Source organism: Anopheles stephensi, chromosome 2 (assembly GCF_013141755.1).
Source record: "Anopheles stephensi strain Indian chromosome 2, UCI_ANSTEP_V1.0, whole genome shotgun sequence".
Lineage (NCBI taxonomy): Eukaryota > Metazoa > Arthropoda > Insecta > Diptera > Culicidae > Anopheles > Anopheles stephensi.
Window position 1 is genome coordinate 68,376,295 of NC_050202.1, and position 27,368 is coordinate 68,403,662.

Genomic DNA, 27,368 nt, shown 5'->3' on the forward strand with positions numbered 1-27,368 from the left:
AAAATTCACTTACGTCAGTTCATCAAGCATTACTTTTGCTTGACTATGGTAATGATCGAGACAAATAATTTAATCGAAAAGATTACAAACACTTTCAAAAATAGATCATAAAAATACAAAATAACCATCTTTGTCAGTTACTGATTTTAAATAAAATACTGTGTGTTATTAATTTAAAAAGAAACATTTATTACAGTGTAGCCAAGGTGATAAAATATATCTACATAAAAATGATTCACCACCACCGGAAGTTTTGTGTATGTTTTTATTCCATATATGCATTAAGCAGTTGTTAAGGATTCAGTGTGCACGATTAACGTACGTGCACTGATTAAAATAAAACCGTCCATGCTGTTTCATTTTAACACACCTTGCAGAAGAGAATCGATACAGAAATGGAAGCGTTCGTTCCTGTTGCACACTTGCAGACGTCATTGAAAATGCATAAATTAGCCACATTTAAATCCGGTCCGGGAAAACCCAAGATTGATCAGGAGTTAAACTATTGTATAAACACGTATAACACATTTTTATTAATCAACATTTTGCATTTCGAATTGAAGTTTCCTCAATACTGATGCTGTTTTGGTTGTGGATTGGTGTTGTTGATCATGGTTACACAGTATGAATTTGCATGAAGCAATAAGATCGATTCAGGATTGGAGCCGTGCGTACAAACTTCTTTGGAAGTCGGTCCATTTGGAAAGATTGGTCCATTTGGCTTTACTGACCTTCGACACCGCGGCCATTTGAATTGATTTGCTGGGGCGATTTTATACATGCACATTCATGCATCTCCTATGTGTACGTAAATTATGCGAAGTGTGGCACTCGGACAGCGAAAGAGAGTGACAGACAGACAGATAGGAAAGAGAGAGAGAGAGAGAGAGAGAGAGAAATCATTGTTTCAAGTGTGCATGATCACCGCCACTACACAGCCAAGGAATGTTGTTTCGGAAGCGAAACATGCAGAGAACAATTCAATGTTTGCAGCTTGACAAGGAGATAAAACAGTCGCGGAACGTGTGTCGCTGAGTTGGTGCCAAGATGCGTGTTCGTTCACGAGCAGCAGATTGATGTGTCTGTGAAAATCAACGTTTCTGCAAACTGCTGGACACCCTATGCTATTAATTTAAATTGAGTCAATTACTACTATTCGCGGTGGAACAAAAAACAAACGGAAGGTTAAACCAATACAAATTTACCGCGAGATAGGCACATTCTCATGGATTTCTGCAATGGAAACACAGTAAAAGTTGTGCATTGAAATGTGTTGCCGGAATTAACGTTCTTCTTCTTACGTGGCTGTACAATCTCAAGATCTTGGCCTGCCAATTTTGGTTTCCTGTGACATGATTTTATCCGAAGCTGGATAGTCAGTTCTGCGTACCGGTAGGCGGTCATGATGGGTAACTTTAAAATACATTATTTAAAAAAATCTATCCAACGATCAATGATCAATGAGTAGTCTGTAACGTGTCGTATCGTTTAATGCTTTCCTAGTCGTACTCGACACTTTCTTAGACACATACTCTTCCCGCCTATTCGTAATGAGAATGAATGCTTGGCGATAGACCAACGCTATCTAACAATTCTTATACGTTTACTGGATGGTTATATGTGACTAGATCACTCTCCTGCCTTGTGGTGTGTCGTGTGCATGAGAGACACGGTCCAACCTAGATTTGAATCTGGACCTACAACATATGAACTAGCTAGGCCTGACCACTTTTCGTCCTTAATCAGTGAGTTAGGTTCTTTGTCAGAAGTTATAAATTTAATTGACAGCAGGTATGAACCTGCTTCAGCTATCCCATCTTTAAACTTCAAAATAAATCACGTGATATAAATTAAATAAATTAAATAAATTTTATCCCACAAAAACAATTCAGTTTTTTGTCTTTGATGGCAGCTCTTGGGTTGGCTCTATGCAAGGCTTACAGGACACTTGCTCCATCATGATCTGGCGGACCGGTGAAAAGAGGCGATAACGGCGACGATCTTCATACAACGAAACCGGGGTTCGAATCCCATCCCCAATTATGTTTTTTCTTCTTCTTCCTTGGCACTACAACCTCGAAAGGTCTCGGCCTGCCATTTCTGGCTTTCTGTGACTTAATTTTATCCGTAGTAAAGTAGTCAGCCTTACGTACCGGGAGGCGATCTGGATGGGATTACGTTTAGTAATCCCCAATTATGTTTAGTACTCCAGAAATAGCAAACATGACCTTATAAAGAGGTTGTTAGGCCAAGAAGAGAGCGAGAGATCGCTAAATAATTTATTGTTTTGTTTAAAATGTATCAAAATTATATAATTTATAAAGCTTTTTGTTTTGCATGAAATAATGAAATAAGTTTTTGCAATTTCTTAACAGTTTGGCAAATGGCACATTTGAAAAAATAGAATTTCTTTACATATTTTGACCACTTGTATCGCAGAAACTGTGCATTTGTTCACAGTAATAGGATGCAAAAATTTATCTTTATCACATGCGCTTATCATCTGATCCTCTGTCTCGTTTGCCTTATAAAGCTCTAAACCATCCATAGACAGCAGCACTTCTTCAGTAGTTACAGTACCAGGGCAGCAGTACTTCGTTCGCTCAAATCAGTTTCGCGACCAAGGGCGAGTCATTTTTCGCTAATCGTTGTGTTTTTTCTTCTTCGGTGGTTGCCCCATGGACCCAACCCCTGCCTCCTTTGTCACCTTGCGTTATGTTATCAGACATGGGGCACAAAACTTTCGTAACCACCTACTGGCATTCGCTCTGAGAGCCATATTTTGCCCAGTAGTAGTAATACAGACACCTTGTAACCGAATGGCTTGGCGAGTTCGTTGACTGTTTGGTTGCTGGCACTTCCGAGCAATTCCGTGCTAGATCCGCTCGCCGTTTCGATAACGAAGGTGCCCACGAAGACACACGGTAGGGCCACTGGTAATCGTGGTTCACGTTTTTTTATCGGGAATCTGTCGTTAACGTACATGAGATAATGTAACATTATAAATTACTAGTATTGCCAATCGGATTACGATTAGACAGTCTTCAGTGCTCGGTGTCGTCGGTCAGAGGCGTTTAAAATTGCAGCTTTTACACGTCTGCTCAGTTGATCGTCCAGGCCTAAAGATCGTCCAGGCCTCCACGTGTTGAAGTGAATTTCTGTGAAGTTGTGTGTGAATTTCGGGTACTTCGCTTAAGGAGTCTTTACTTTGAACGACTGTTTGTGGAAGAGTGCTTTCGAAGAAGCATATAAGGTTGGACCTTAGCGTGTGTATGAACGATGCAATCGAACTGGTATCCTAACGACGGAGCAGGCAGTGGAACTGGCAATGTTTACGACGGTGGTGGCGGTTATAATGGGTGTGAAAATGTGTCGTTTTATGGTCCTCCGGCAATGGGGACCACGGATTACACGGATAAACTCAAACCAGGCTATGATCCCACGTCATGTTATCCTGGTGGAAGCGTTGTTGCTGGACCGGTACGAGAAGATTTTTCCAGTGGTTTTGACGGTGCAGTTACAGCCAGAAATGCGTGTCCAGTACTGCCCTACCAAAATGGCGTTCAAGGGTTTGGACCTCAGCAGCACCAAGCGCCTGTGGGCATGTTATATAACCAATCCCCAATGATGGCGCCAACGGTAATGGCTAGCAACAACGATTACCCACAGCAGCACCATCAGCCACCTCATGTTCCTTCCAGCAACCACCATCTTGTCGGTGGTGCTTATCAGCCCTTTTGTCAGGCACTTCCTCCGCCACTGCCACCGCATCAACAGTCTGCGTACGGTGCCGAATTGGGTAAATCACCAGAAGTTGTGTCGCAGAATTTGGTGGCCGCTTCAGGCACACCGTCGTTTCTTGAACAACCGTACGTTGCTGCGAACTATGCACCGTGTCAGGGTCCGCCGCCATGGAACTACGCGTACTGTTACGGGTACTACGGGCAGGAACCGTGTCCTTACGTGAACATGGTCGATATGGAAGACTTCATGTAAGTAGATCGTCGATCACATCGGTAAACCAATTGGAAGAAATTTTTAGCTTCGTTTATGGTTTCAAAGTCACAACAACGACCAATCGGATCGCTGGCTTTTTGCGGCGTCGGTGGATTATCTTGACCCGATAGTGTCCTCCCAAAACCATGTACAGGCGAGTACAGGCGAATCTTTGGTGGTATTATGTGTTATACAGCTGCCAGCCGATAACTAAACCATTTGAGTTTGAGTTGTTTTTGTTGATAACCATATTACATGGTTATACCAATATTGGTGTAAGCCTCTTCCGATTGGTCAACCTGTAGATTAGCTGGTATATAAGGCATGTATGTGGTTTACAGCGTATGATGGTTTTGGTCCATCAGTAGCTGGTTTTGGTTTTGGTCAGAAGGTTTGCCGTTTGTTGAAGTCACTTGTCTTTTTGCTGTATTTTCGTCGTTGAACGTTATTAGTATGTTAGCGTTCTTTCATTTAAAATGTTTTAAGGAGTTTATTTTATGAAAAAAGGCTAGAAAGAAGTTGCAAAGCATTTTCCACGGCAGTTCGAAGGACTTTGGCACATCGCTTATCCCCGGCTGCTTTTGCAGTTGCTTAGTTATAAACAGTATCGCACATCACAACACGCTGTCAAACGATGATTGCGGTGTTTGAACGCTGTTTAGTCTCGCGGGACCTCGGCAGTAAGTAGAAGGAATATTACTCATGCTCCGGTTTAATGTAGCACTTTATGGCCACACCACGGCGAGACGAACGCGCTGTTGTTTTCGGCCTTTCGCCCATCATTAACTGGCCCGCTGTTCCCGACGAAGCACGGTGCGCAAAGCAACGCTACTATCTCCTGCTAGCACTGTTTGCACTTGCGCGCGATGGTGGATGCTGAAACGATTTGTGAAGCGTCGACTGAACTGCTACCATTAGCCCTTCCCAGATGAGAGCACTTTATGTAGCGAGAAGCGTGGTTGTGCAAATAGAACCTAATTTAGAACGTTCTACACCTTTTAATGGCATACATAAGAACTCTCTCGGGCAAGTGTTTACGTTGGTCGAGTGCAGAATATTTCAAAAAACATCGCATGTTAAAAGTGTTCTCTTTATGTGTCCTTGATGGCTGAAGAAATTTCAGAAACTGACACAAGAATTCTAATATGGTACTATATTTTACAAAAATGAACAGAAAATGCACCAATAAATATGGCATCCCTAGTCATGCAGACGATCACGTGAGCCAAAATATGTTTGAGATTGCCCAAGGGGACATTCCTCTTTCTTCTGTCACATGCCTGTTACATCAGGAGATAGATTAGCCCTTCCCGAAGGTGACACTACTCCGGACGCGATCTTGATCGCAGGTGCTTTTCCTGCTTGCACATATTTCTCGCATGGAAAACAGACGAAAACAAACTTGTCGAAACACTTCTAGACCAAAATAACACGTGACATCGGCCGTACATCCGAAGCGTCACCGGTGTAAATGGACGATGATACATTCATTCAGCGTGTGGGAAAACTCTCACCCAGATGATACTACTATGAAAGGTTCAGAGACACTTATTTCTCTTTGGGTATGAGCAATTACACTTTGAATTACGGATTCTAGTATCTAGGATTTTCACACGGCAGGACCGTGGTTCAAATTCGATTCATTTTAAATAATGAATAGGGCTTTCAGGTTTATAACATCTGCTAGAAAGATTTAATGTTCGAAGTAAAGTATCTGAGTCCGGTGGTAGAGGCGACAACGGCGTCGGTCTTCATACGACAGGACCGGGGTTGAAATCCCATCCGGACCGTTTCCCCGTAGTGAGGACTGACTATCCAACTACGTGGCATCATTAAGTCTGGTAAGCCAGAAATGGCAAGCATGACATAACAGGAGATCGTTAGGCCTAAAAGAGAGAGTAATGTATCTGGATCAATCCAATAACCAATCAAGAAATGGTTATTTACTTATTTGTTTATAGGGTACTAATAGCCTAGGCTTAGTTGATGTAAAGATGCTGTATAACATGGAAATAATAATGTAGTTCAATTTGAATTGTACGAATATAGATAATTGCTGCTAGTCAGTCAGCAGGTAGCATGAGCATTGTGGCTATAACAATACGATAGAGTCAGCTTGAGCACATGACCAGCTTGAGCATTGCCATTATTGTTTGTGTTCGGTTGATATATTTTTTAAAATCATTTCCTTCAGTATTAAGAAATCAAACCCACTCACAAACAGCTGAATGTAACGATTATTTGTATATATAACTATTATGTATTTTTACATAATATAAAAATTCAAACGCATTTGTTCAACAAAAGTTGCGGGATTTTCCCCCCTTTTTAAGGCATTATATATTGACGAGGGCATTTCATACTGCAAGTACGAACAGTTCCTGTTACTGGATTTCGCAATAATCCACTCTTTTATTGGACATCACCTGATGCGACGGTACAGACAATTACGTTTGGGGGATCTTTTAGATGCATCTTCACCCAGCTTTCGATAGGCTTCAAGGTTAATGACCAAAACGTCGAGCAATCGTCTATATATTTTTTCGCTGTCCCAAATACAATTAAACACCTTTGCACTCGCATTATATACCCAGCCATAGAGTAATATAGAAATACATTTAACTTTCCAGAAACAAAACGCCCTCTTTTTCGGGACCTGTTGCCTACAGTGCCCAGTTGTCAATAAAGGTTTGATTTTTATGTATTTACGATAGATTATTGGCCATCATCATCCTCATCCCCAATAAACTGTATCTATATGATACAGGTTAATCTCTACGTGCTATTACGCGTGTCTGATAATTACCGATTAACCTTAGACTAGACGCATCGGTAGGAAGGGATTTGTAAGCGTCAGAAATTTAATTTCTTTGCTTTCATTGCGAAATGGTTTAAAGAATATTTCGTCAATAAGGTTCTGATCAACAGAGGGGACGCACAATCTGTGCAGCTAAAACTGTAAACTGCTAGAGTCTAAAGCATAGTCAGTTTTCTCTTCCAAACGTTTATTTATAACTTAACAAGACGTCACGTGTACCATGTTCCTCTTCGGTATGAGTAATTTTAATAAGTGCAACGAGTATATTAACCCCTCATTGTTTTGTGGTAAAACCTGTGAAATATTTCGATTTATCTCGTTATCTGACGTAAGTCGCCTCAGCCAAGACGTTGCTCGATAAGGAAACGTGATTCGTCCACAGCAGAGCGAAACGGTGTCCAGCCAAAAGCGGTAAACATTATCAAGGCATCATCGGAACCGTATAATAAAGGTGCCGATATCACCAAATGTATCACCACAGACTGATTCGAAAAATCTTCTATTGCAATGCCGCGCTCCTAGTAGCCACCACCGGTCCAAGGAGATTAGGATTATCTGGAACAGATTGTTTACAGGATTCGATGGTTCTATTTGTTGTGAATGGGTTTCTGCTGAAACACTTCTGTATCTCGTCCTGCGATATACTTTAAGCCAGTTAAGCAAAACCAGATTCCGTTAGGGAATTCAATAAATTCATCATTCTTGCCTGTGCTTTGATGATCATACTGTATCAACGGTATGGCAGATTGTTGTCATGTTTTAGATTGTTACTTGGCAGCTTTTAGCCTTTGATTATGATTGATCTGAAGCAATGATGATTAATGGCAATCAAACTTGTGATAACATTGTACGACTAACAATCGATGGGCCATTAGATGTTTGTCAGACTAATCCTAGAAGTGTTTCAGAGCGTTTTGCGCATCCTTGAGAACTTAACTCTCTTTGTTGTACATGAAATGAGTGTTGCATATGTTAAACTAAAATTTGTAATTTTATTTTTGTTTTTTTTTTTCTAGGAACAATGAAAAACGCAAGGAAAAATCACGTGATGCGGCACGCTGCCGACGTTCGCGCGAGACGGAGATATTTCAAGATTTGGCCAGTTTGCTCCCGATGCGTCCGGAAGAGGTTGAGCATTTGGATAAAGCATCCGTAATGCGTTTATCAATCGCTTTCCTGAAGGCGCGCAAGATGCTGGAACTCTGTAAGTATCAAGTTCATTACAAGAGTGCTGTCAGTTTTACAGTTTTTAACGCTACAGATTCTAATTTCGAAAAAATGTGTAAAAGGTTTGTTTTGCGTTAATTTATGTTAGAAAATCGCATGTTAGGCATTTTACGTCCCAGTATGTTTACCACGGCCCTCTAAACCAATGTGGTGGAGCAATCGCGCGTAGAGAAGCTTTTATAAAGCGTTTGACAAGCTTCCCTTGTGTTGCCGCTAGGTGGCGCTCATACAACACATTACATGGTGTGTGTCTTGGCTATTTCGATGATTGCTTTCGAAAGGTTCTTCGGCTCGGTTATTTAAATAAAACATTAATTATAATTCATTTTAATAGATTTAGTTTCCTATTCGCAACTAAATTGTATTGTCCAGTTCATGAATCATATAATCATTGAACTTTACAACCTTTTATTCCTAATTAGTCATGCGTAATAGACACGAAACAGCGTCAGAGCTTATGCATTAACTCTGATAAATATTTGATCAAACGAATGATTGGGTTCGTACTTTCCAGTTCCAGGTATCGAGTGCGGGGATACAGTCAAAATCAAGGAAGATAATGACATTTCAATGGATTCTACGGATGGACTTAACTTCAATGAAACTAAGTTGAGCCTGAAATCGCTAGGTCTGGAACCCGAAGCAATCGCCCTCCAGACGTTGGACGGGTTTTTGATGATTCTTTCGGCGGATGGCGACGTAACGTACATTTCGGAAAATGTCAACGAATACCTTGGCATTTCTCAGGTAAGCAATGGAAAGTGTTACCGAAAGAGGACGAACGGATATAATTGTGCCTTCATATTTCATTAACTACTCCCGCTGTAGATCGATATCATGGGTCAACCAATCTGGGATTACAGCCATCAGTGCGACCACGATGAGTTGCGGGAAGCCCTGAACGGGCGTCACCACTCACCGTCCGAGCTGTTGAATGGGGTGGCAAACAGCGATTGCCGACCGATGGAAAATCGTGATTTCTTCCTGCGGCTGAAGTGCACACTGACTAGCCGCGGTCGCAGTGTCAATATCAAAAGCGCTTCGTACAAGGTGCTTCACGTAACCGGTCATATTGCGTGCAAAGATAAGGAGGGCCAGCGTCAGCTGGTAGCAATCGCCCGTCCTCTTCCGCATCCGGCAAACATCGAGGTACCGCTGGGATCGAGCACTTTTCTCACGCAACATACGCTGAGCATGAAGTTCAGCTACGTCGATGACATGTGAGTGTCTGCATGGGGGACCCGAGCGTTAATTGTGTTTATTGACAATACGACACCTTTGGTCGTTCTAATTTTTCGCAGGATGCTCTCCCTGCTCGGCTACCAACCGTCAGACTTGCTTGGAAAATCATTGTACGACTGTCACCATGGCACGGATGCAGAGCATTTGATGGCAACTTTTAAGCATGGTAAGTAGTTTCATTTTTACATGACATTCAAGCTACAAAAATTTTCAGTTATACTTTTTGCCTGAGTTTGACATTTAAACAACCCACAGATTCTATAAAAAAAACAGGGCTGTCCCGTGTTGGCAGATTTATTGAAACATGAACAACATGAAAAACTATTTTCAAACTACAGCGGAACAAATTAAAACTTATACACTAATGTGACGGGTAAAGGTTGTAGTATCTTCTTCTTCTTCCTTGGCACTACAACCTCGAAAGGTCTCGACCTGCCATTTCTGGCCCTCTGTGACTTCATTTTCCCCGTAGCAAGGAAGTTAGTCCTGCGTGCGAGATTAGGCAGTCCGGATGGGGTTTGAACTTTGGTCCTACCGTGTGAAGACCAGCGTCGTTATCGTTTCGGCCACCGGACCCGCCCCAAGTTTGTAGTATATTTCTGTTTAATCCATGTTTGGAACTTTACGTCCTTATGTCTCCATCTTAACGGTTAAGAAAACTGTGGATAAATGTTTGCTCGTCACAAACCGCGCTATCCTGCGCTGTACATAAAGTAACCCTCGTCTGTTCCCTGCGGCTCTCAAAAGCGCCCTTAATGACTTAATAGATTTCGTGGGTTATTAGCGAAGCTAAGGCAACCGGAAGATGGTCATAAAATTCAAATGTCGCCAGGCGTCTTTTTAATGGCAGACATGACAAGGACACTTCACTGCGAAATGCAAAGTTTTCCCAAGGGAAACGAAACAAAAACGAATAAGAGAAACGAATAAACCGCGGCAAGTGCAGCAAAGTGCGAACAAATACTACCTAATAGACCAGCTGGTTTGGTTGGACTTCTTTTCCTACCCAGAAAAATCTGTCCTTCTGACGTTCGGACGACGTTAAATGAAATAACGAAAATACCCTCACTCGCAATCGCTCCTGGAACAATCAAGAAAATCAGATTCTTCCTGATGCGTGACTGCTCCTTCCTGTTTCGATTAGGGTTCCGAGTGCGTGTGAGCCGGTCGGTATCCAACGAGGGATGGAGAATGATTATAGCTACGCTTCTTGCTACAGCTCGAGCTATCTTTGGGGTGTATAATTTTGTCGTTCTGTTTGGTGACTCGCAAAATGATTGAAAGAATGCTAGCGACAGTTGAATCAAATGTGAAGCAGATCAATGATTATCTTCTGTCTTCTTTTACTTCGAGATTTCTTTTCTTTAGTTGGAAAACTTTACAACAGCCTATACAGGTGAAAGTTGAAACAGTCGTTAACAGTGCGTGCTTTGAACATTGTGGCGTAATTTGGTATCATAAATCGCATATAATTTTGCGAAATTAATTCAGTACATAAAATTTTATGCCACACAGAACGTACGTACGTCGGTACGCTCGGGAGAACAGATGTAGCTCGGAAGGGTCTTCTGAGGAGAGAATTTGGTTTTATATTCTACGCCCAAAGGCGCCGTAAAAGGTGTTGGATATCTTTGAGATGTTGATGCATAAAAGCGTGTATGCTGAATAGATCGTCTGGCGGTGCGTTAATATGCGCAACGAGATTGAATGTATTTATCCGATGCAATTACAGGAGGTATACGTACGCATTCGCTTCAAATTTTTAATGCTTTCTGGTTTTGCTTTTGATGAACTGGTCCCACAGAACTGTCTGAGCGGCGTATTATTGTATTGTGAAATATGTGCTAAACAGCAGAAATTACGAGATTTGAAACGTGCTTTTTGGTGTCTATAAATAATTTACATCTTTACATTTGTGAATGTGTAAAAAAGACCCTAATTGAATTTTTAAAGAATTTTCTAGAAAGTGAGCTCAGCATGAATGCATATGATATCTTGGCAGTTTTGATGGTAGAGCTTCACCAATATTTCTGTCTATCACTTCGCGATCAGGTTCATTCTGGTTAACCTACTAAAACCTGACTGTCAGAACCATATGTTGGATGTCCAATGTCCGGTGTTAAATTAGAACTAAACAAAATTCTAGCACGTTTTTTTCTTCTATAGTGTCAAAGATGCATTGGTTCATATTGTTTTGGTAGTGTTTACCGATGACACATGATGCATTAGTGGGTTGTTTTCGCTTGCTTCGAATCGGCTTTCCCCCCTGACAAATGTTCGGTTTCGAAAAATCACTTTCAAATATTGACAGCATGCACGCACCCACGTACTGTTGCTAGTTGCGATCGAATACAGATATAGGGTCAAATGTGTTGAACTAAGATGAAAAGGTTTTGCAATGCTACGATCAACGGGTTTACCACAGTTTTTTTTTCACTTTTTGTTCTTGTTTTGCCTCCCTTTTTCTTTATCTATTTCGTGTGCTTCATTCGCTATGTTTTCGATGGAATGTGTAACCTAGTTTCGACTAAATTACTCACGTAAGAAGCATTGCCATTCGCAGAGCAGCGTTCAGATCAGACCCCTTTTAGACGCGTGTGTTTAACCTCATAAAGCGGGCGAGAAGGGAGTTAAATGGATGGTTCGTGGCCGTAAGGTGTGTGTGTTTGTCGTGACAGATGCGAAATGCCGTGGTGGCGTTGTTTCAAAGGAATACGAATAGCCGTAAACCATCCATTCCTTAAAATCACCACCTAGCTGTTATCGATCGATTTGTGATCGAGGCTGGTGCTGGTGCTATTTGTGGCACAGCTGCACCAAACCGGGTACAGGTGTAACGTTTCATATCCACGGGCAGGGTTACCTTTCGCTAAATCCATCAAGCTTCCATTGGATAGTCAGCATAACTGGGGGAATTCCTTAAGCGCCATTTACCGATACCTTGCAGCACGTGCCAATGTTTTAGCGATGATGGCATCAAACGTGGCGGCAGCAAGCGCTTCGGCTGAGATTTTTGTTGTGTCATTTGTTCTGTGTAGGATTTTTGGTCGATAATAGCGGTAGGAGTAAACAGTTTGCAGATTTGCACATTTTCTTCAATGTCCCCCGAAGATTTGTGGTTCAGCAAGTATGTTCAGAAAATTTCAAAAGTTTGGCAATAAAATTCAGTAAGCATATGCATTTATGAATGGAGTAAAGTCTTATTAAAAGCTCAAAATGCTTCTAGTACCATAATTCTTTTCTGGACATACGGTTTGCTTCTTTAGAACTTCAAATGTGTGCTTTTTATCAAAGGATGAATGTACTTTGCGTCTAACATAAACCTTGGTATAATATCCGGAGCACTATGCAATATGCGGTTGTGTTTAATGCAACGCTCCAATGTATCAACCGCGTAACGTTTCGATAGCACGTAATTGCAGTTTAAACAACGTTTAATTAATGAGTATCCGCTCTGCTACAACTGCTGTTCCCTGTGCACCCCTGCCGGTCCAGGGTCGTGGAGGGTAATTTTTGTGTTTTTAAATTAAAAATGCTTAGCAATTAACGCGCGTCGCTTTGGTTGGTGCCTGCGAATAATATGCTAAGCTTGATGTGCCCTCCGGAGGAAGTGTGTTGGCCGCCGGTATAGAGCAGTCCATAATCGTAATCGACGTTGTTGTCTAAATTTATTAAACATACCGAACGAAAATCAGATTAACCACTCTATCTCGTGCGTATGATCCATTAACGCCCCGCGGTACTGCGTGGCTCGTTTGGCTAACTGCAAGCGTTCGAAAGCCGTTGGTACACAGTGCAAAGATGCAGTTCACTCGATCGAATCGTCGCTCGATCAGTGGCTCGATATAATAATGGCTAAGGTCGATACGCGAGTTGCGTTGCCCGTTTGGTCGTGACAGTGCGTGAGAAATGTATTATGACGGCAGCTGTTCCTACGCGCAGATCCGATCTACGCAAAGCGCTAGATGGTTTGGGGCGATGTGTATGCACCGCACCGCAAGAGGTTTTGCAAATGGTGCGCATAATGGGTGCATTCGCTTAACCTCAGTTAAGCCGGTAACTTGCCGCTGCCCACCGCTCCACTAATGCGGACAACATCACTCCGCAGACGGATCATTGCTGACGAGCTTGTTTTAATTACTCGCCTCCGCTTAACGTCCATCCCCATCGCCGCCATTCGTCGCTTGGAGCGGTTTCGAGGAACGCGTACCGGGTCGCGTTGGTTGCGTCGGGCGCAAATTGTCATCGGCCGTACAAGTTAGCTTAATTTATTCACCATTTACTATGATTTACAAATTAAAAACACTGCCCGAACAGAGAACACATTTTCCGAGAGCTTTTGCATCCAGTTGCCCTGGGAGCGAACCGCTGTGTGTGGAACTGGGTCATCAGGGCTTTCAGGCCGACCCTATGGTCGCCTCGAGGTCTGAGATGGTAGCGCGGTATCTTAGTTTGATTATAGTAAATCTATCAACAGCAACAACTACTTAAAAGTGCCAAAGAAGCATGGTAATATCAGGTCGGGTATTGTGATCCGGTTGCTCCCCGCTCCACAGCATTATCGGCCATAAATCATCGAGCGAAATGAATTAATTTACCTTCGGCCCGCGTATGTCTGTGTTCTGTTTTCGCATGTTTTTTTCCTTCTCGCTCATACTCTCCTTCTTGATCTGTGTAGAAGTGTGTGGGGGTCGGGTTCAAATCGATCGCAAAATTTTTCGATCGCCTTTGCTGTCGGTTAAAGTTTGTGCCCAGCTTACGCATCACCACCCTTTACGCAGCATGCGAATGTAAGGATATTTGCACTGTTGCTAAAGCAGCGAACTGGTTTTCTGGACGCCACGTACGATTTACGATCGCAAGCCGTTGGTCATTACGATTGCTAGACAGAACAGCGATTGGGATCGGTCCGTTTGACCGTGTCTGCATAGTATAATAACGAAGAAAAAAAAAATCCCTTCTGATCTGGTTGCCTGTTCGTGGTGTAGGGAGGCTGTTGTTTTCAATAAACAATTTCAGATAAGAATCTCGAGTAGTATCCATTTGCGTGGCGCTGCGTGGTGCGCGATTCGTTCCATTCAAGCCTGGGATCCGCGATCGACCTCCGCCGTACATTCTCCAGCAGGGAGAAGTTAATCAAATTCGTTTCGGGGACAAGTGTATCACGTGCATGCAAGAGGGAAAGCCAACCCGACGGTGCACTGTGCCGATGCTGCAGGTAAAGTGGGGGTATAAATGGTGTCAATCCAATCGAGTTGCTGGAGCACTCTACTGTTTGGGGGGATACACGCACAGGCAGAGTGCGAAACACGAAATGCAATGAGACAAATGGAGCAAAGCCCCCTACGCCTGCTAGCTGCACATCGTAAATTCTGCTACTAAATGATTCCGATGTTTGTACGAAATTCGTGTATGCATTTATGTGTGTGTGAGTTCCGTAGGTTTCTGTTTTGTATGTTAAAAACAACTCTTAACTCTTGAGCCGAGTTTAAATGTTCGTATGTATCGTGGGGTTGTTCTATTTTCATACATCGCGATACGATAAGTGTCTTTCCTGACCTCGATTCTTCTGTGATGAATTAAATAAATAATTTATTCCTTAAGTCCAGTACTTACTTCAATCAATATTTTTTTTCACTCTTTGCTAATCTGTATTGGATTTCGTATCATAAATTCGTATCTCTTTTCGATTTAAATAACTTATCTTCAATTAATGTAAACTAGTACAATACAGACAACGCAAAAAAAAACACTAATATAATAAATCAAAGCACAATACGGATCTGCCATTTTGTGACCGAGATCAACATAAAATACATACAATATGACACAAAAGCAAATACTGTGCTTTCAAAACCGAGAAATTTATGCAACAGCGTGTTATATATTTGCACCTTCTGCAGTCGTTTGAATGGCGATATGTTTGCTTTTATAAAAATAAAATAAAATGGAATTTTTAAAAACAAACCTCCATCCCAATCCTGTTCATGGCTTGCCGTTGCTAAACGTTGCTTAAATTAATGACAATTTCTTCGTCACATTTCTCCTCCGACCTGCAATTGTAAGTATAATTTATGGACATTTCCATTTTTTTTGTTGCACCTTCCAAAAACCATGTCACTTGACTTAAAAAAACACCCATTAGCCTACGCCTTTAACTGCTGTCCCGCATGTGTTCGAAAATAGTTTATTTTTCGTGAGTTTCTCTCGGTTGCATATTTTTTATCCGTTTGTATTTTTCGGTGCAGATGCTCACCCTCGGTTGGTCTCACCCATCACGGCCGCATTTTGGTCAAATTTCATAGGCTATTGAACCTGAAATTGAACAAATTTAAAGTGTGCTGTGCTATCAAACATACCGTTCCATTAACGAGGGAAAAGGTAGCACGAGTATTTGATCGTTTATCATTACCAATTGGGCACGGGGAAAAAAAAGTTGTGTATGCGAGGTCAATAATATAGCAATGATCAAATAGAATATCAAACGTGATTTTCCATCCAATTTAAGCGCTTGATGACGTTTGCAAAGGACCATTATGGAGCGATATTTTTGATCTCTCATTGAAATTTTCACGGCATCCCTTTTTTCTCCTCGTCGAACCCGTTCCTAACAGGTTCGTTTGAATGTTTCCGTTTCATTGGTAAAAGGGTTTCGGACTATGTTTATTTCTTCCACTTTTTTTTATGGCGATTGTAAATGCATCACCGTTTGGGAATAGGAAATCACATGGAGTCAAGAAGGAAACAAAAGCGGTTGGAATCCTGAGAGCATGTTTCCTACGTACTCAGAAATGCTTCCTTATTTTGTTTAAAGGTTCATCCTTGATAAATGATAAATGCTTGTATATGGCCTATAGATAGTTGAAATGGTATTATCCTTGTAATTAATAATATGTCTCGTTGTGCCACTTACCTAGTTGATACAACGACTGTCAAGACAGGGTTAACGTATTTCATCTCCAAGTGTTTTCTCACACAGCGTATTATGATAGATAATTTCTATACTTCACAATGATAATAACAATAACGAGCTAAATGTCAACGAATGTTGGTCACGATTGCTCCAATTCTGTCTCTGGTCGAAGTCATAAAAACGTAACGTGCCTTTGCGTACCTTAACGACCATTGCCAGCGGCACATTAGCACGCACTTTCAAGTGTGCGTTTCGTTCGGGCAAAAGTGTTGTATGCGCAATTTGCTGCACCACTGCACAAAACGCAGACCGTTGGGGTATAGCATTGCAGAATGCAACTAATCTTGTTGCGATACGATACGGGTCGAACGGTCAGTTTGTCCACCGTCCGGCAAAAGAAGTCGCGTGACTTACGTAGATGGGAGCGCCGCTTAGCTGTCGCTCCGGTCAATGACATTAGCTGACTTAACTTCAATTTCAACGGTACGGTGTGGTGTACATCATCACTTCTGGCGAACATTTTACCGGAATCGTCTAGGGTTTTTGTTTTGGTATATATTTATTCCTATTTTGGATCAATTGGTATGTAGAATAAGCAGAATAAATATTCAGGAAATGGTGGGCAGTGAATGTTCAAAGTAACACTGCACTTGGTCAGCCGTACTAATCATATACCCTTAAACTAAATGCACCCGAGCTATGGTGCGCTCAATGACTCTTGATTTTGTCCTTATGATGACATTTACTTTGGTGAGAATGTCGAAGGTCAACAGTGGTTGGCTAGTAAAATGGGGGTAAACTGATGATCTCAATCGAAAACACCTTTTTTTAAACTTCTAACCGTCCACGGATTTTTCTTGTGCCGTATTTTTTTCATTGATGATACTCGACTCGAAAACAAAAGTTACCACTCATCTATCAGAATGCTGCCTTTCCTCGGGGAAAATATGGTACAAAACTGGCCTGGCCACAATCCACTCACTAGCCTCAGTTGTAAAAATAAAGTTACCGATTCCTGACACTTTTATGTTCGCCCGTGGCGACGTGCCATGGATGAGATTTTTGCCAAAGGTTAGTCGTTTATAGCATGTTTTATGTAAGGCGTGGAAGAAGTTGATTTTATCAATGAGGCAGGGATACAACCTCGCGACAAAATTTGTGGTATCGAAACGCGATCGCCATAAACTAGGATCTACATCGTTTTGTACTTCTGCTTCACAGTGTTTTATTTTTTAAATCAAGGTTGAAAGCTTTCAGAACCATTTTTATCTACAAAAAATTACATAACCATGCGTAATTTCAAAGCATTAGAGCAATGATTTAACAATTTTTCTGAACATTAAAAATTCTTCCCCATTTGAAGCAAATATCAGCATGACTTCCCTACCACACACACACACACACCAGCATGACCAAATGTTTTCGTGTTCAGGAACTTCCATTTCCCAGCAGTAATGCACCCAGAATGGAAGAAATGCTGTATGCATGCGAAGCGATGCTGTCATTCTCAAGGGCAAAACAGTGAACCTCTTTTTCCAAACGTTCTGAAGAAGTCCTTCGGTTACATTTGCACCACCGATTGCTGGCCCGCTTTTACGTGAATACCTTTTTACTTTTATTAATAACGATCGTAAGAACTCAAAGTTTGTGTATAGTTAACGTTTCGTGTCAAGCACGGCTCCTAACGTATGCATTTACCGCACGAACATCAATATGAACGCTGTTGATGCTGTTGAAGCACTGAGGTTTTCGGACGCTTTATTTGTTTACACTTTGGAACTGTTTTTTTTTGGGTGTTGCACCAATCTGTGGCCTTTTTTTCGTTTTGTCATTTGCTTTTCGTGCACTAGTTTGTGCAACAAGGACGTTGTTCGTTGACTCTGGTTCATATTAAAGTGCCCGCGTCCAGGAGCTTGATGCATCGCATGGAAATGGTTCCTTTGGCTATTTTCTCTTCCATTTCATTACGATTTACATTATTTTTTTTCTGTTGCTGTTACATTTCCCTTCGCTGTAGTACTTGCTGTTTGCTTAGCGTGATGGTAACGTTGTTTGCTAGGGTATGGAAGTGAAACGAACAGTGGGAACTCAAGTTTTGGAGTGTTGAATTTGCACATTTGCACGCGAGAAAGGATGGTTTGTTGAGGATAGCTATTGTAACACCATAGTCACTTGGAACGTCAAACATGGTTGCGGTTGATTTGTACAGCTGCATTGTGATAAAAATGGGCGGACCTACGAGCGTTGAAAAATCAAACATCTTGTCAATACAAACTTTGTTATTTTGAATAAAAAAAAAATCTAGCTAATGTTGCTATGTTAAAAGATTTAAAGTTGGATCAATGCAGGTTTCTTCGACTATTTCACACATTTTTATATTATGGCTTATATTCCATCGACTGCGACTATCCTTTCAACACTGAGACAGGCAAAGATAACCTCCCATAATAAGAGCCAATACTCGTTTTGTATGTAAATTGTCAGCACGACTCCTATGCACCTGAAACGATGCACCGCCAAATAATAATGGCAGCCACCTACGCCCAAACACGGTTCTCAAATGTCACAAGGTGTGTTTTGCACACTTGCACCCGAAAATTCCCCAAAATCCCCAAACCTAGCTCATTTTCGTGTGTATTACCGAAGCTACTGGATCCGGAATGACAACGTTTTGTGGGGGGGAGAAATCGTCCAATTTTTGGCTAAAACTATCCACATGTTTAAAGCATGAAAATAGTCGCCGTCGTCGTCGTCCTTGCAATGCCATCGGAAACCCTTGGGAGAACCGCCTTCCGCTGGCAGCCATCTTACCCTCGCTCTCATTCTGGTGACGACCTAAAAAATATCATTTTCTGCATTTCATTTAGGTGTGTTGGCCGTGGTGTATAGTTTGTTTATAAAGCAATCGAACCATCGTCCTTTGCTGTCGTCATCTCATCACCCGCTGGCGGTGGTAGATGGTTGCCGGTGGTGTTCTTTACTGTGAAACTGTGGCAACCAAGACTACCCCAATGCGGTTTTTCTCGAGCACCACGATGGCATTGAGCTCGATGTGTAAGGCACAGCGGTGGTACGTTGCTCTGCAGGAGGTAATTTTTCGAGCATCTGCCTCGCCGTATCATCTAGATCGGTGCAAACTGAACGTTCGAAGTTAAACGAATTAGAAGAAAAATCGAGCAAAACAAAACCGATGGATTTAGGTGAAAAGGAAGGGGGGAGGGGGAGTGGTGAAAAAGGATCAGTTAGGGACGATATTCTTGCTTGCATCAAAAACCGTCACGAACGTGAGATTTGAAAGCGGCACGTGTTGACGAATTTGTGTTTCGACCAGAACTTTGCACATGGTGAGTGACCTTGAGGTTTAGTTAGTTGTATCATTTGTATACATAGATTTGTTTATGCACACACACACACAGTGAAACAGACATGAATGAAAATTGGCTTACTTACAAGAGCAAAGCGTCATGAGAAGTTGAACATGTTTGTGGTGTATATTTTTTGATGACAACATTCAATGAATGCAAGTCAGAAGAATGAAAAGCACAGCGTTTGCAGATTGTGTTGGTCTTTTCTGTGTGCTGGACATTTCTCTTGAATTGTTGTAAAGTATAGGTTTAAAAAATGCTGCAAACTTTTGAAAGTATAACAAACGTTCCTATGCATTTTATTAAGCTTAAGAAACAAGTGATAAACAACCAAAATTCTGAAGACAACAATGTCTACAACTTTGCGTGCATTGCATAATGCAACCAAAGTTTTTTTCTTAACGGCTGCTACTAAATTGAACAAATGCCGAGACGAATTACAAACGAAAGAAGCACCAAAACCAGTCGAGCAGAAACGGTACAGAACTTCTTCTCCTGCCATAGCAGCTGAGCGAAGATCGTGCGCGCGTGTCGAGAGCAAAATTAAATCAATTGAATCGAAATGTTAATTTACTCCAATGAAGCTTCGCGCTTCGCTCCATTACGGGTGCTCGTACGGGTGGGTGCCGTTTCAATCGTTACGATTTTTAAACATTTTATTTTGCAGCGACTAACCCTTGGAAGCAGATCACGTCGAAAAAAAAGAACAAAAAATCCCAGCTTCATTTTCCGATGGTATCGTTCCAATCGGTTTGGCGTTGCTGGTTCATTCTTTCTTTGCATCAGTTCGAGGTGCATTCTTGGAGTTCTGAAATGCATCGTAAGAAGTGCACCATTCGTTTCAAGAACGGTTCATTTTTCTTTTCGCCCTCTCTCTCTCTCGTTCTTTTCTTCGTTTCATTGATGTGATGCTGTGGCATTAGTTTTGGTCGTTTAAGATGAAACGGGAGCTAAACGATCCGGCACGAAATGGTAACTAAATTGGCAGTCATAAACGAAGTTCGTTTCGTGCTGTGCACAGATAGTGACAGCGTTCAACGAATTGCAACAGCCTTATTTGAACTTGGAGTTGGTGCTTCTTTACAACACGGTACGGTAAATGAACTAATAGTAGCACATTGCAACACTTAACATGGAAACATTTTGGTTAGCTCTTGCCGGAAAAGGCTGGAAAAAATTACAGAAATATTTTACTGCTATTTTTGACCTGGTATTATCAAAACGCCATGTCAATGTACAACTGTCCCCTGGGGGTCTACCATAGATGATTTTCTGTCATGAGCGTGATCCAAGATGGTTTCTTTAAGGTGTTCCAAATTTTAACCGTTGAACAGAAATTATTGGAAATCCACTCCAAAATAATAAGAATAAAGATCTTTACTCTGTCGAGATTACATTTCTCTGCCGTCAATCATCTCGGTCCAATCAATTCATTTAAACCATAAGACATCGGACAGCACCATCATTCATTACCTTATCTACAAATGTACGGTAACTTTCAGATTGGTTTCTTCACGTCGCCTGCTTTAATGGTGTAATTTGATGCGACCTAACTGACATGGTTCGTTATTGTCGAATGGAAATGATACAGTACAATGTCCGGATTACGCCTATACGCTAAACCACCATCCGTATACTGTGGATGAAGCCGATGACCCAAAAATGCAGCCCATTTATTGTGCCATCGTAGCTGCCAACCTGCCGAGTGTTAACGTTCGCTCAGTATCTTCTCACTGCGCTCGATCGGTTTGAGCTTCGCCCCCCCAGGAGAGTAGTGCAGCTTCGATTAGCTAGCACAATTCATCTTCATTTGTATTGTCAAATTTTTCTTCATCGCGTCTTCGTTTTTTTCCGCACGTGCCATCCTCTTTTTTGCAATCAGTTTCTTCGGCGAATCGTTTACCCCCGACGATGCCCTCCACTCTTATTAGGGGGTGTGCGTAAACGGCAAGGTGAAAAATGACCACTCCCCGAGCGGGCTTCAGCACTTCATGACAGCTTGGAAGCTATGGACATTGGAGCAGCTGCTGAAGGCATATACCATGAGTCCTGGCTAATCCTGTATTGGCACTTAGTCTCCCATAGCTTTAGCCGCCTCTTTCACCACCAGTTTTGCTTTCAAGCAGCGGGGAAAAAAGCTAATTTTTGTAACGAACAAACTACGAGACGCTCAGCGATGATCCAGATTCTCGTTCCGTTCCCGCTTCACACCGATCCTTCCACCGAGAGGAGTTTCCACCGCTCGCGCAAAGTGCAAGTGAGCGTCACCAAACGAGGCTAATATAATTTAGCGATTATATTGAATTATGGCAAAATTACATCAACCAAGTGAGAACAAGTGGCTAACGCGGTACTCACCGTCTCGTCTCACCCAAAGTCGCCGTGCCTGCCGTTGCGTGGCCGCGATGCAGTAATGCTTGAAAATGTCATAGAAATGGACGTGAAGATGGAAAACGCCATTCATGCCCTTTGGTCTCGTGAAAGGAAAAATAAAAGCAGATGGCATCTTGTGCCAGGTGGCAGAACGACGATCGGGGTTGCTCGAACGTGATAAGAAGATGAACACAAACTGCATCCGCTGCATTCGATATTCCTGTCCCGTCCGTAACCGAGTCGATGGTTGGAGGGAAACACATACACCAGACGTTAGCTGCGCTGTGTCCGCACACGAGGGCACACTGTAGCAATAAAGGTAGTAAAAGTGAGTGCGCTGACGCTCGACTAGCTTCTTTATGTAGTTTGCATGATTTTCCGCCCGAAAAGGCGATAAAAATTTAATCACATTTATTTGTGCTGCATTTTTTTTCATGCTACCCTGGCGCTCGTATCGCGCCCTTCTGCGACTTCCCACCCGCGTTGCTATCTCTTGTCGCTAGCATTTATTTTGTTATGGATCATATAATAAGCGGTGCCGTTTGCCGGTGATGACAGGAAGTGGATGTTAAGGGACGGTGGCCGTCCCGTGATTGTAGATTGTAATATTTATGTGTTTTATTGAAAGCGGTACTACCCGGTGCCTCTTTTATGCGTTCGTTGACCGCTAGTTTTTATTGTCATTCGCTAAGCGTTTGATAACGTGTTGTCCATGTGTGAGTTGGGAGGGTTCTACCGAACTAGAGCCTTCATATTGTCTTTTTTTAATTTTTGAACAACTGCAACTCTTGATTAAATTAGTTGCTTCCACAGTTTGTAAAAATGTTATACAACATTTACAAAATAAATTTCTAAAACTAGACCCTATTCTTGTATCCCGGTGTCATCAGTCTTTGTCCGTGCTGTGAGCTTTGTTTTATCTCGCAGGACTCCATGTCATGTCAATCATTTGCATCAGTGACGTTTTAAAAGTCATAAAAAAGTATCATTTCCCAGAGCAATCCTCTCTTCACCAGGAAACGCTGGTCCACCCTCCCTGCCCAGAAGCTTGTCTCGCTTGCAGGCGAATTTTCTGTTCCTTTGTTCCATGCAAATTGAAGGATCTTCTACATTACTTCTTTTTTTGGGAAGAACGAACGTAGTGTCGGAAAGAAAGCCATCAGAACGAAGAATACATTCTCTCATCGTATCTCAACGACAGTGTGGCAGAGGGTACCGCTTGACATTTCCAGCCCGGTTTTCCATCCCGGGCGTTGTGACGGTCGTAAAGAATGCAATCATAAATGCACCCGAGCAGCCAACCGACCGTCAAGTGAGCATTTAATTTCTTCAGGATTAAGTGAATGAAACGGAAACGGATTCGGGTGCGCAAACCGAAAAGGGAACCGATGCAACAGCGTTCACCGTTTTGTGCATCGTAAAAAACTGCCATCGCGGGAATTTCCCTTACGCGACCAAACCATCGCGCATCGTGTATGACATTTGAGTTAATCAACTTGGGAGTTTCATTTCCACCCACTTTGGCGGACGAGTGTGGTCGGGGCTCGGTTTGTTTAAAAAATTTTCACTCAACTTGTTTCGAAGCAAATCGTTCGCCCCTGGAACGTCATCGTGTTTGTGTGCACTGCGGTGGGAAATCCACGACTCGCGCCAAATTACACCATGGAAGACTTTGTGATTCCCCAAAATATCGCAAAACAAGCACATCCTTTGTACGGGCAAGTGGCCGGGAAGACGCCGAAAACTCGCCGAAATATCAACAGCTGCACCGACAGTAACAAATTCATTGCACCGAAAAAATAACAGAGAGAGAGAGAGAAAGATAACACGATTGCATCCACACGGCGGGCACATGATCGGGGAGAAGACTGCATGGAGCTGTCAGGTATTCGCTTGATGCGGTTTTTCTTTATCCTTCGGTGTTGACTCGGTGTCAAGATTTCAGTTAAAATTTAACGTCCTTCGTTCGCCATTCAGTTCGTAAAATCCCTCAAAACACGTAAAGCAACCCAGTGCACTTCTCTCCCGAGCGGTTTTGGGCAGCGAAGAGTGTTTGCCAGCCAGGTGGCTGTGGGAGGATAGGTTGAGGAAAGGTTTGCTGGTGGTTGGCTTTTATGTTTTTAACGTTATTACATCAACATACAACTCGACTCCATTCGATGTTGTGTGTGTGTGTGTTTTTTTGTGTGCTTTCTTGTTGGATCCCAAGGATGCATTTCAGGGTTGCTTAGCATAATATCGTTCGGTGAAGTCAAGCGTTGTTTCTGAATCTGAAATCATACTAGAGATGGAGTTGCAGTGTGCGGGAGTCAAAAAAAAAAAAACCGGCTCCTATCAACGGATACGGAAAAAGGTACGGATGGAAAAGTTACGACTTGAGCTGGCTGCAATGGCGGAGCGACGACGTTTCGCGAGCATGGATAAATAAATTGATAATAATAATTTAGTTACACACGAAGCGAAAACAGTGGCCCGCTTCATCTCATCTCATCCGCAACCCCCAAAAAGGATACATCACCGCACTCGGGAGCTCATGTTTCAATATTTTATTATTTTAATCACGGAACATTTATTACGAATGCAACCTCACGTCAGGATCAGAGGGCGTGCTAGCGGCAGTGCAGTCAGTTCTGGTTCCTTTTCATCAGTTTGATGTATGCACACCGGGATCCTTCACCTTCTGCGGCTCTACGTCGCCCCTCCCCCCCTAAAAGCTGTGCAGGATGTGCAGGTTCGTCTTTGTCTTTGAGTGTTGCCACTTTTCGGGAAACTGTAACGACCGTTAGTAGCTAACTTTTTAGCTTTCATCTGCGCGGTGCATACTGATGTTGCAGAGACCTGTAACTCACCGAAGAACAGCGTGTTTGTGTGTGTGTGTGTGTGTGTGTGCGAGCGATTGTACCTACTGGAACTGGTAGGACTGAGCTGGGGAATTATTAGAGCTTACGTTACAGCGTCGCCGTAGCATCAGCAGCAACAACAACCATACGAGTTGATGAATCGTTCGGTGAAGCGAAATAATTTATCATCGTCTCATAAATTTAATTGAATTTTCGATGCTCCGCCTCGCACACGTGTGTTTGCAGGTTGTTGTCTACGCTGCTGCAGGAAATGTCTGTTTACTTAGAGTTGGTGACATCGGCCAGCAAGACAGCATCACTGCAGTTTTGGTCAGGTTCGGTGAAGTTGGGGATTTTTTTTTCTTTTACCACTTTTCTGTGCGCTTTTATGTCCTGTACTCTTAAGCAGTTCGTCGGTCCTGCCATGGAAAAGATGATTAGACTGCCGGTAAAAGATATCTTACAATGAAGATGGCACAATGAATATTACCGCCGGCGGTGGAAAGATATTTGAACCAATGCTTTATGCTCATCGGCGATAGCATAAGAAACGATTACCGTACACCGCAATTTGGCGTACTTTTAACAAATTAGGGGTGAGGGGAGAATGGTTTACGAAATGGTGGCTAGATTTTCGGGAAGAGATTACGACAACAAACACTTCAATCATGCTGCTACTTTTGAAGCATGCTTTATTGCTTGAGTAGAATTGGGAGCTTTTCCACAGATTAACAAACGGGGGATGTGCGGGATTGTGTGTGAGTGTGTGGTTTTACGTTCGTCACTGCCATTCGAATCTCCGAGTGACAGAGGGTGATGAATGAACGCGTCTTCCAGCATATTATCGCAAAAGCACAATCAAGTGCATCATTAGCGAAGGATTAAAGGTTCAAGTGCAGCTTTAGCGTGATGGCTCTTTGACGGGATTAGTTGTATTTTTATTATGTGATGAATTATGGTGGATCATAATTTTCTTTGAAACGGTTGCATTTGGGCGCATTTAGAAGAGTATTTGCGTTTATTGTTGTTTGTGAAAGGTTTGATTATGACAACATACATCAATATAAGGAAATTTAATGTTTTGTGCAATATTAATTCATTTAAGTTACATGAAGTAAACAGCACAGTTAAATAACTACCGTCTACCTTCATCCAGAGACCGGGAAGATATAAAACGCAAGCTGTGATTTACATAAAAACTTTCATAATGATAATTTAGATAATGTAGTTTAGCTTGGTCAATGAAAAATGAACGGTAGAAATGGGAGCCCTAACCCGGTGAAATCTCAATCCAACATTCTCTAGGGAAATTATCATTCGCCTTACCAGTAACAAATTGCTTTCGTGTGGAAGAATCTGACCAGAAAAAAACAATATTTTTTTGTACTGAGAATAAAACAATAAAAAATGAGCAATTTAACAAATCTAAACGGGTGTGACGGTTTGTGTGGTGTGGCAAACTTGGTCCACGCAACTTGAAAAACTTATCAGATTGAAAGGTTTACTGCACTCAAGCACTGCTGCTGCTCCTGCTGCTGCTGCTGGATTGAGTTGGTGGATTTTACACCGCCTTCCGAAACGGAGTGCAGTTTGTAAACTAATACCCCGCCCCGAAAATTTGGCAACTGGTCAGGGCAAACTTTGTTCCTCGGTGGATGACAGTTCTTCCCTGCGGTGTACTTCTTTAACCGCTTCATCGGTGACGTGGTCCACTTTTTTTGCGTCGTCTTTCAATTTTCCGACAGGAATTTCTTACATTTTGCCCCGTATCGAATGATGAAACACACAGCACGCCCAAAGAGTTTTGTTATGTGTGGCGCATGGTTGGAGGCACACAAAGACCGTTAAACTGTTTCGTTTCGAGTCGTCGCTGCTGCAGTCGGGGCAGGTCAGGGCTGCTGGAATGTATAGTTTCGTTTGTCTCCCGATGCCATAAAAAGTAATCTTCACAATTTACGGCATTCCATAAATCCACCATGATGGCGCTCGGTCGGTTTTTGGTCGCGCTAGGAAGACCGAGCGCGTTCGTGGGAAAGCATAATAAGGAGCGGGTGAGCGGGTGGTCGGCATTGTGGGATGTTCCCCGCGAGTGGCATCTTCTTGCGGGATAGAAGAAGTGAAACAATGTTTACATGATTATAATGCGCTTTGCGTTGTGTTCATTCGGGCTAAGTTTGTTTGTATGTTCCATTCGTTGTACCGCTGAGTGGCACTCGGGAAGAAGTGGATGTAAGAGCAGCCGGGAATAATTTGAAGATGGTGGATGGCATATTCTTTACGTTGCGGTAGGATAAAATTATTTGCAAATGCAAACAAAACCGAAGAATCACGAAAATGGCGGCCCGCGTGACAGTCAAAGTTGTGCGGCAGTGGTGTTGCTCCATAAGATTATGCTTAATGCTTTGGGATACTGTGTCCACCGCTATGATTGCCCTAACCGCTGTCATACCTACCCAAGGAAAAGCAAACATAGACCAAATGGGAAAGTAAAAAACAAAAGGGCATCCAGCAGGTTAATCTATGGTGCATTAGCAATGCAAGACTTTAACTGGGTACGGGAGATGGGTTTTGAAAATTCAATTATGCTCAACCCG

General features: G+C 42.4%; 1 protein-coding gene across 1 annotated transcript in view; it reads left to right on the forward strand.

The window, feature by feature from the left end:
* The window catches only part of LOC118504472 (protein similar), a 106,660-nt gene that overhangs the window by 4,220 nt on the left and 75,072 nt on the right, over positions 1–27,368 (forward strand). The window contains exons 2-5 of the mRNA XM_036038985.1: positions 7,831–8,018; positions 8,556–8,788; positions 8,870–9,261; positions 9,343–9,449. Of these exons, the coding sequence (XP_035894878.1) occupies positions 7,831–8,018; positions 8,556–8,788; positions 8,870–9,261; positions 9,343–9,449 (920 nt within the window). The remainder of the gene's footprint in view (positions 1–7,830; positions 8,019–8,555; positions 8,789–8,869; positions 9,262–9,342; positions 9,450–27,368) is intronic.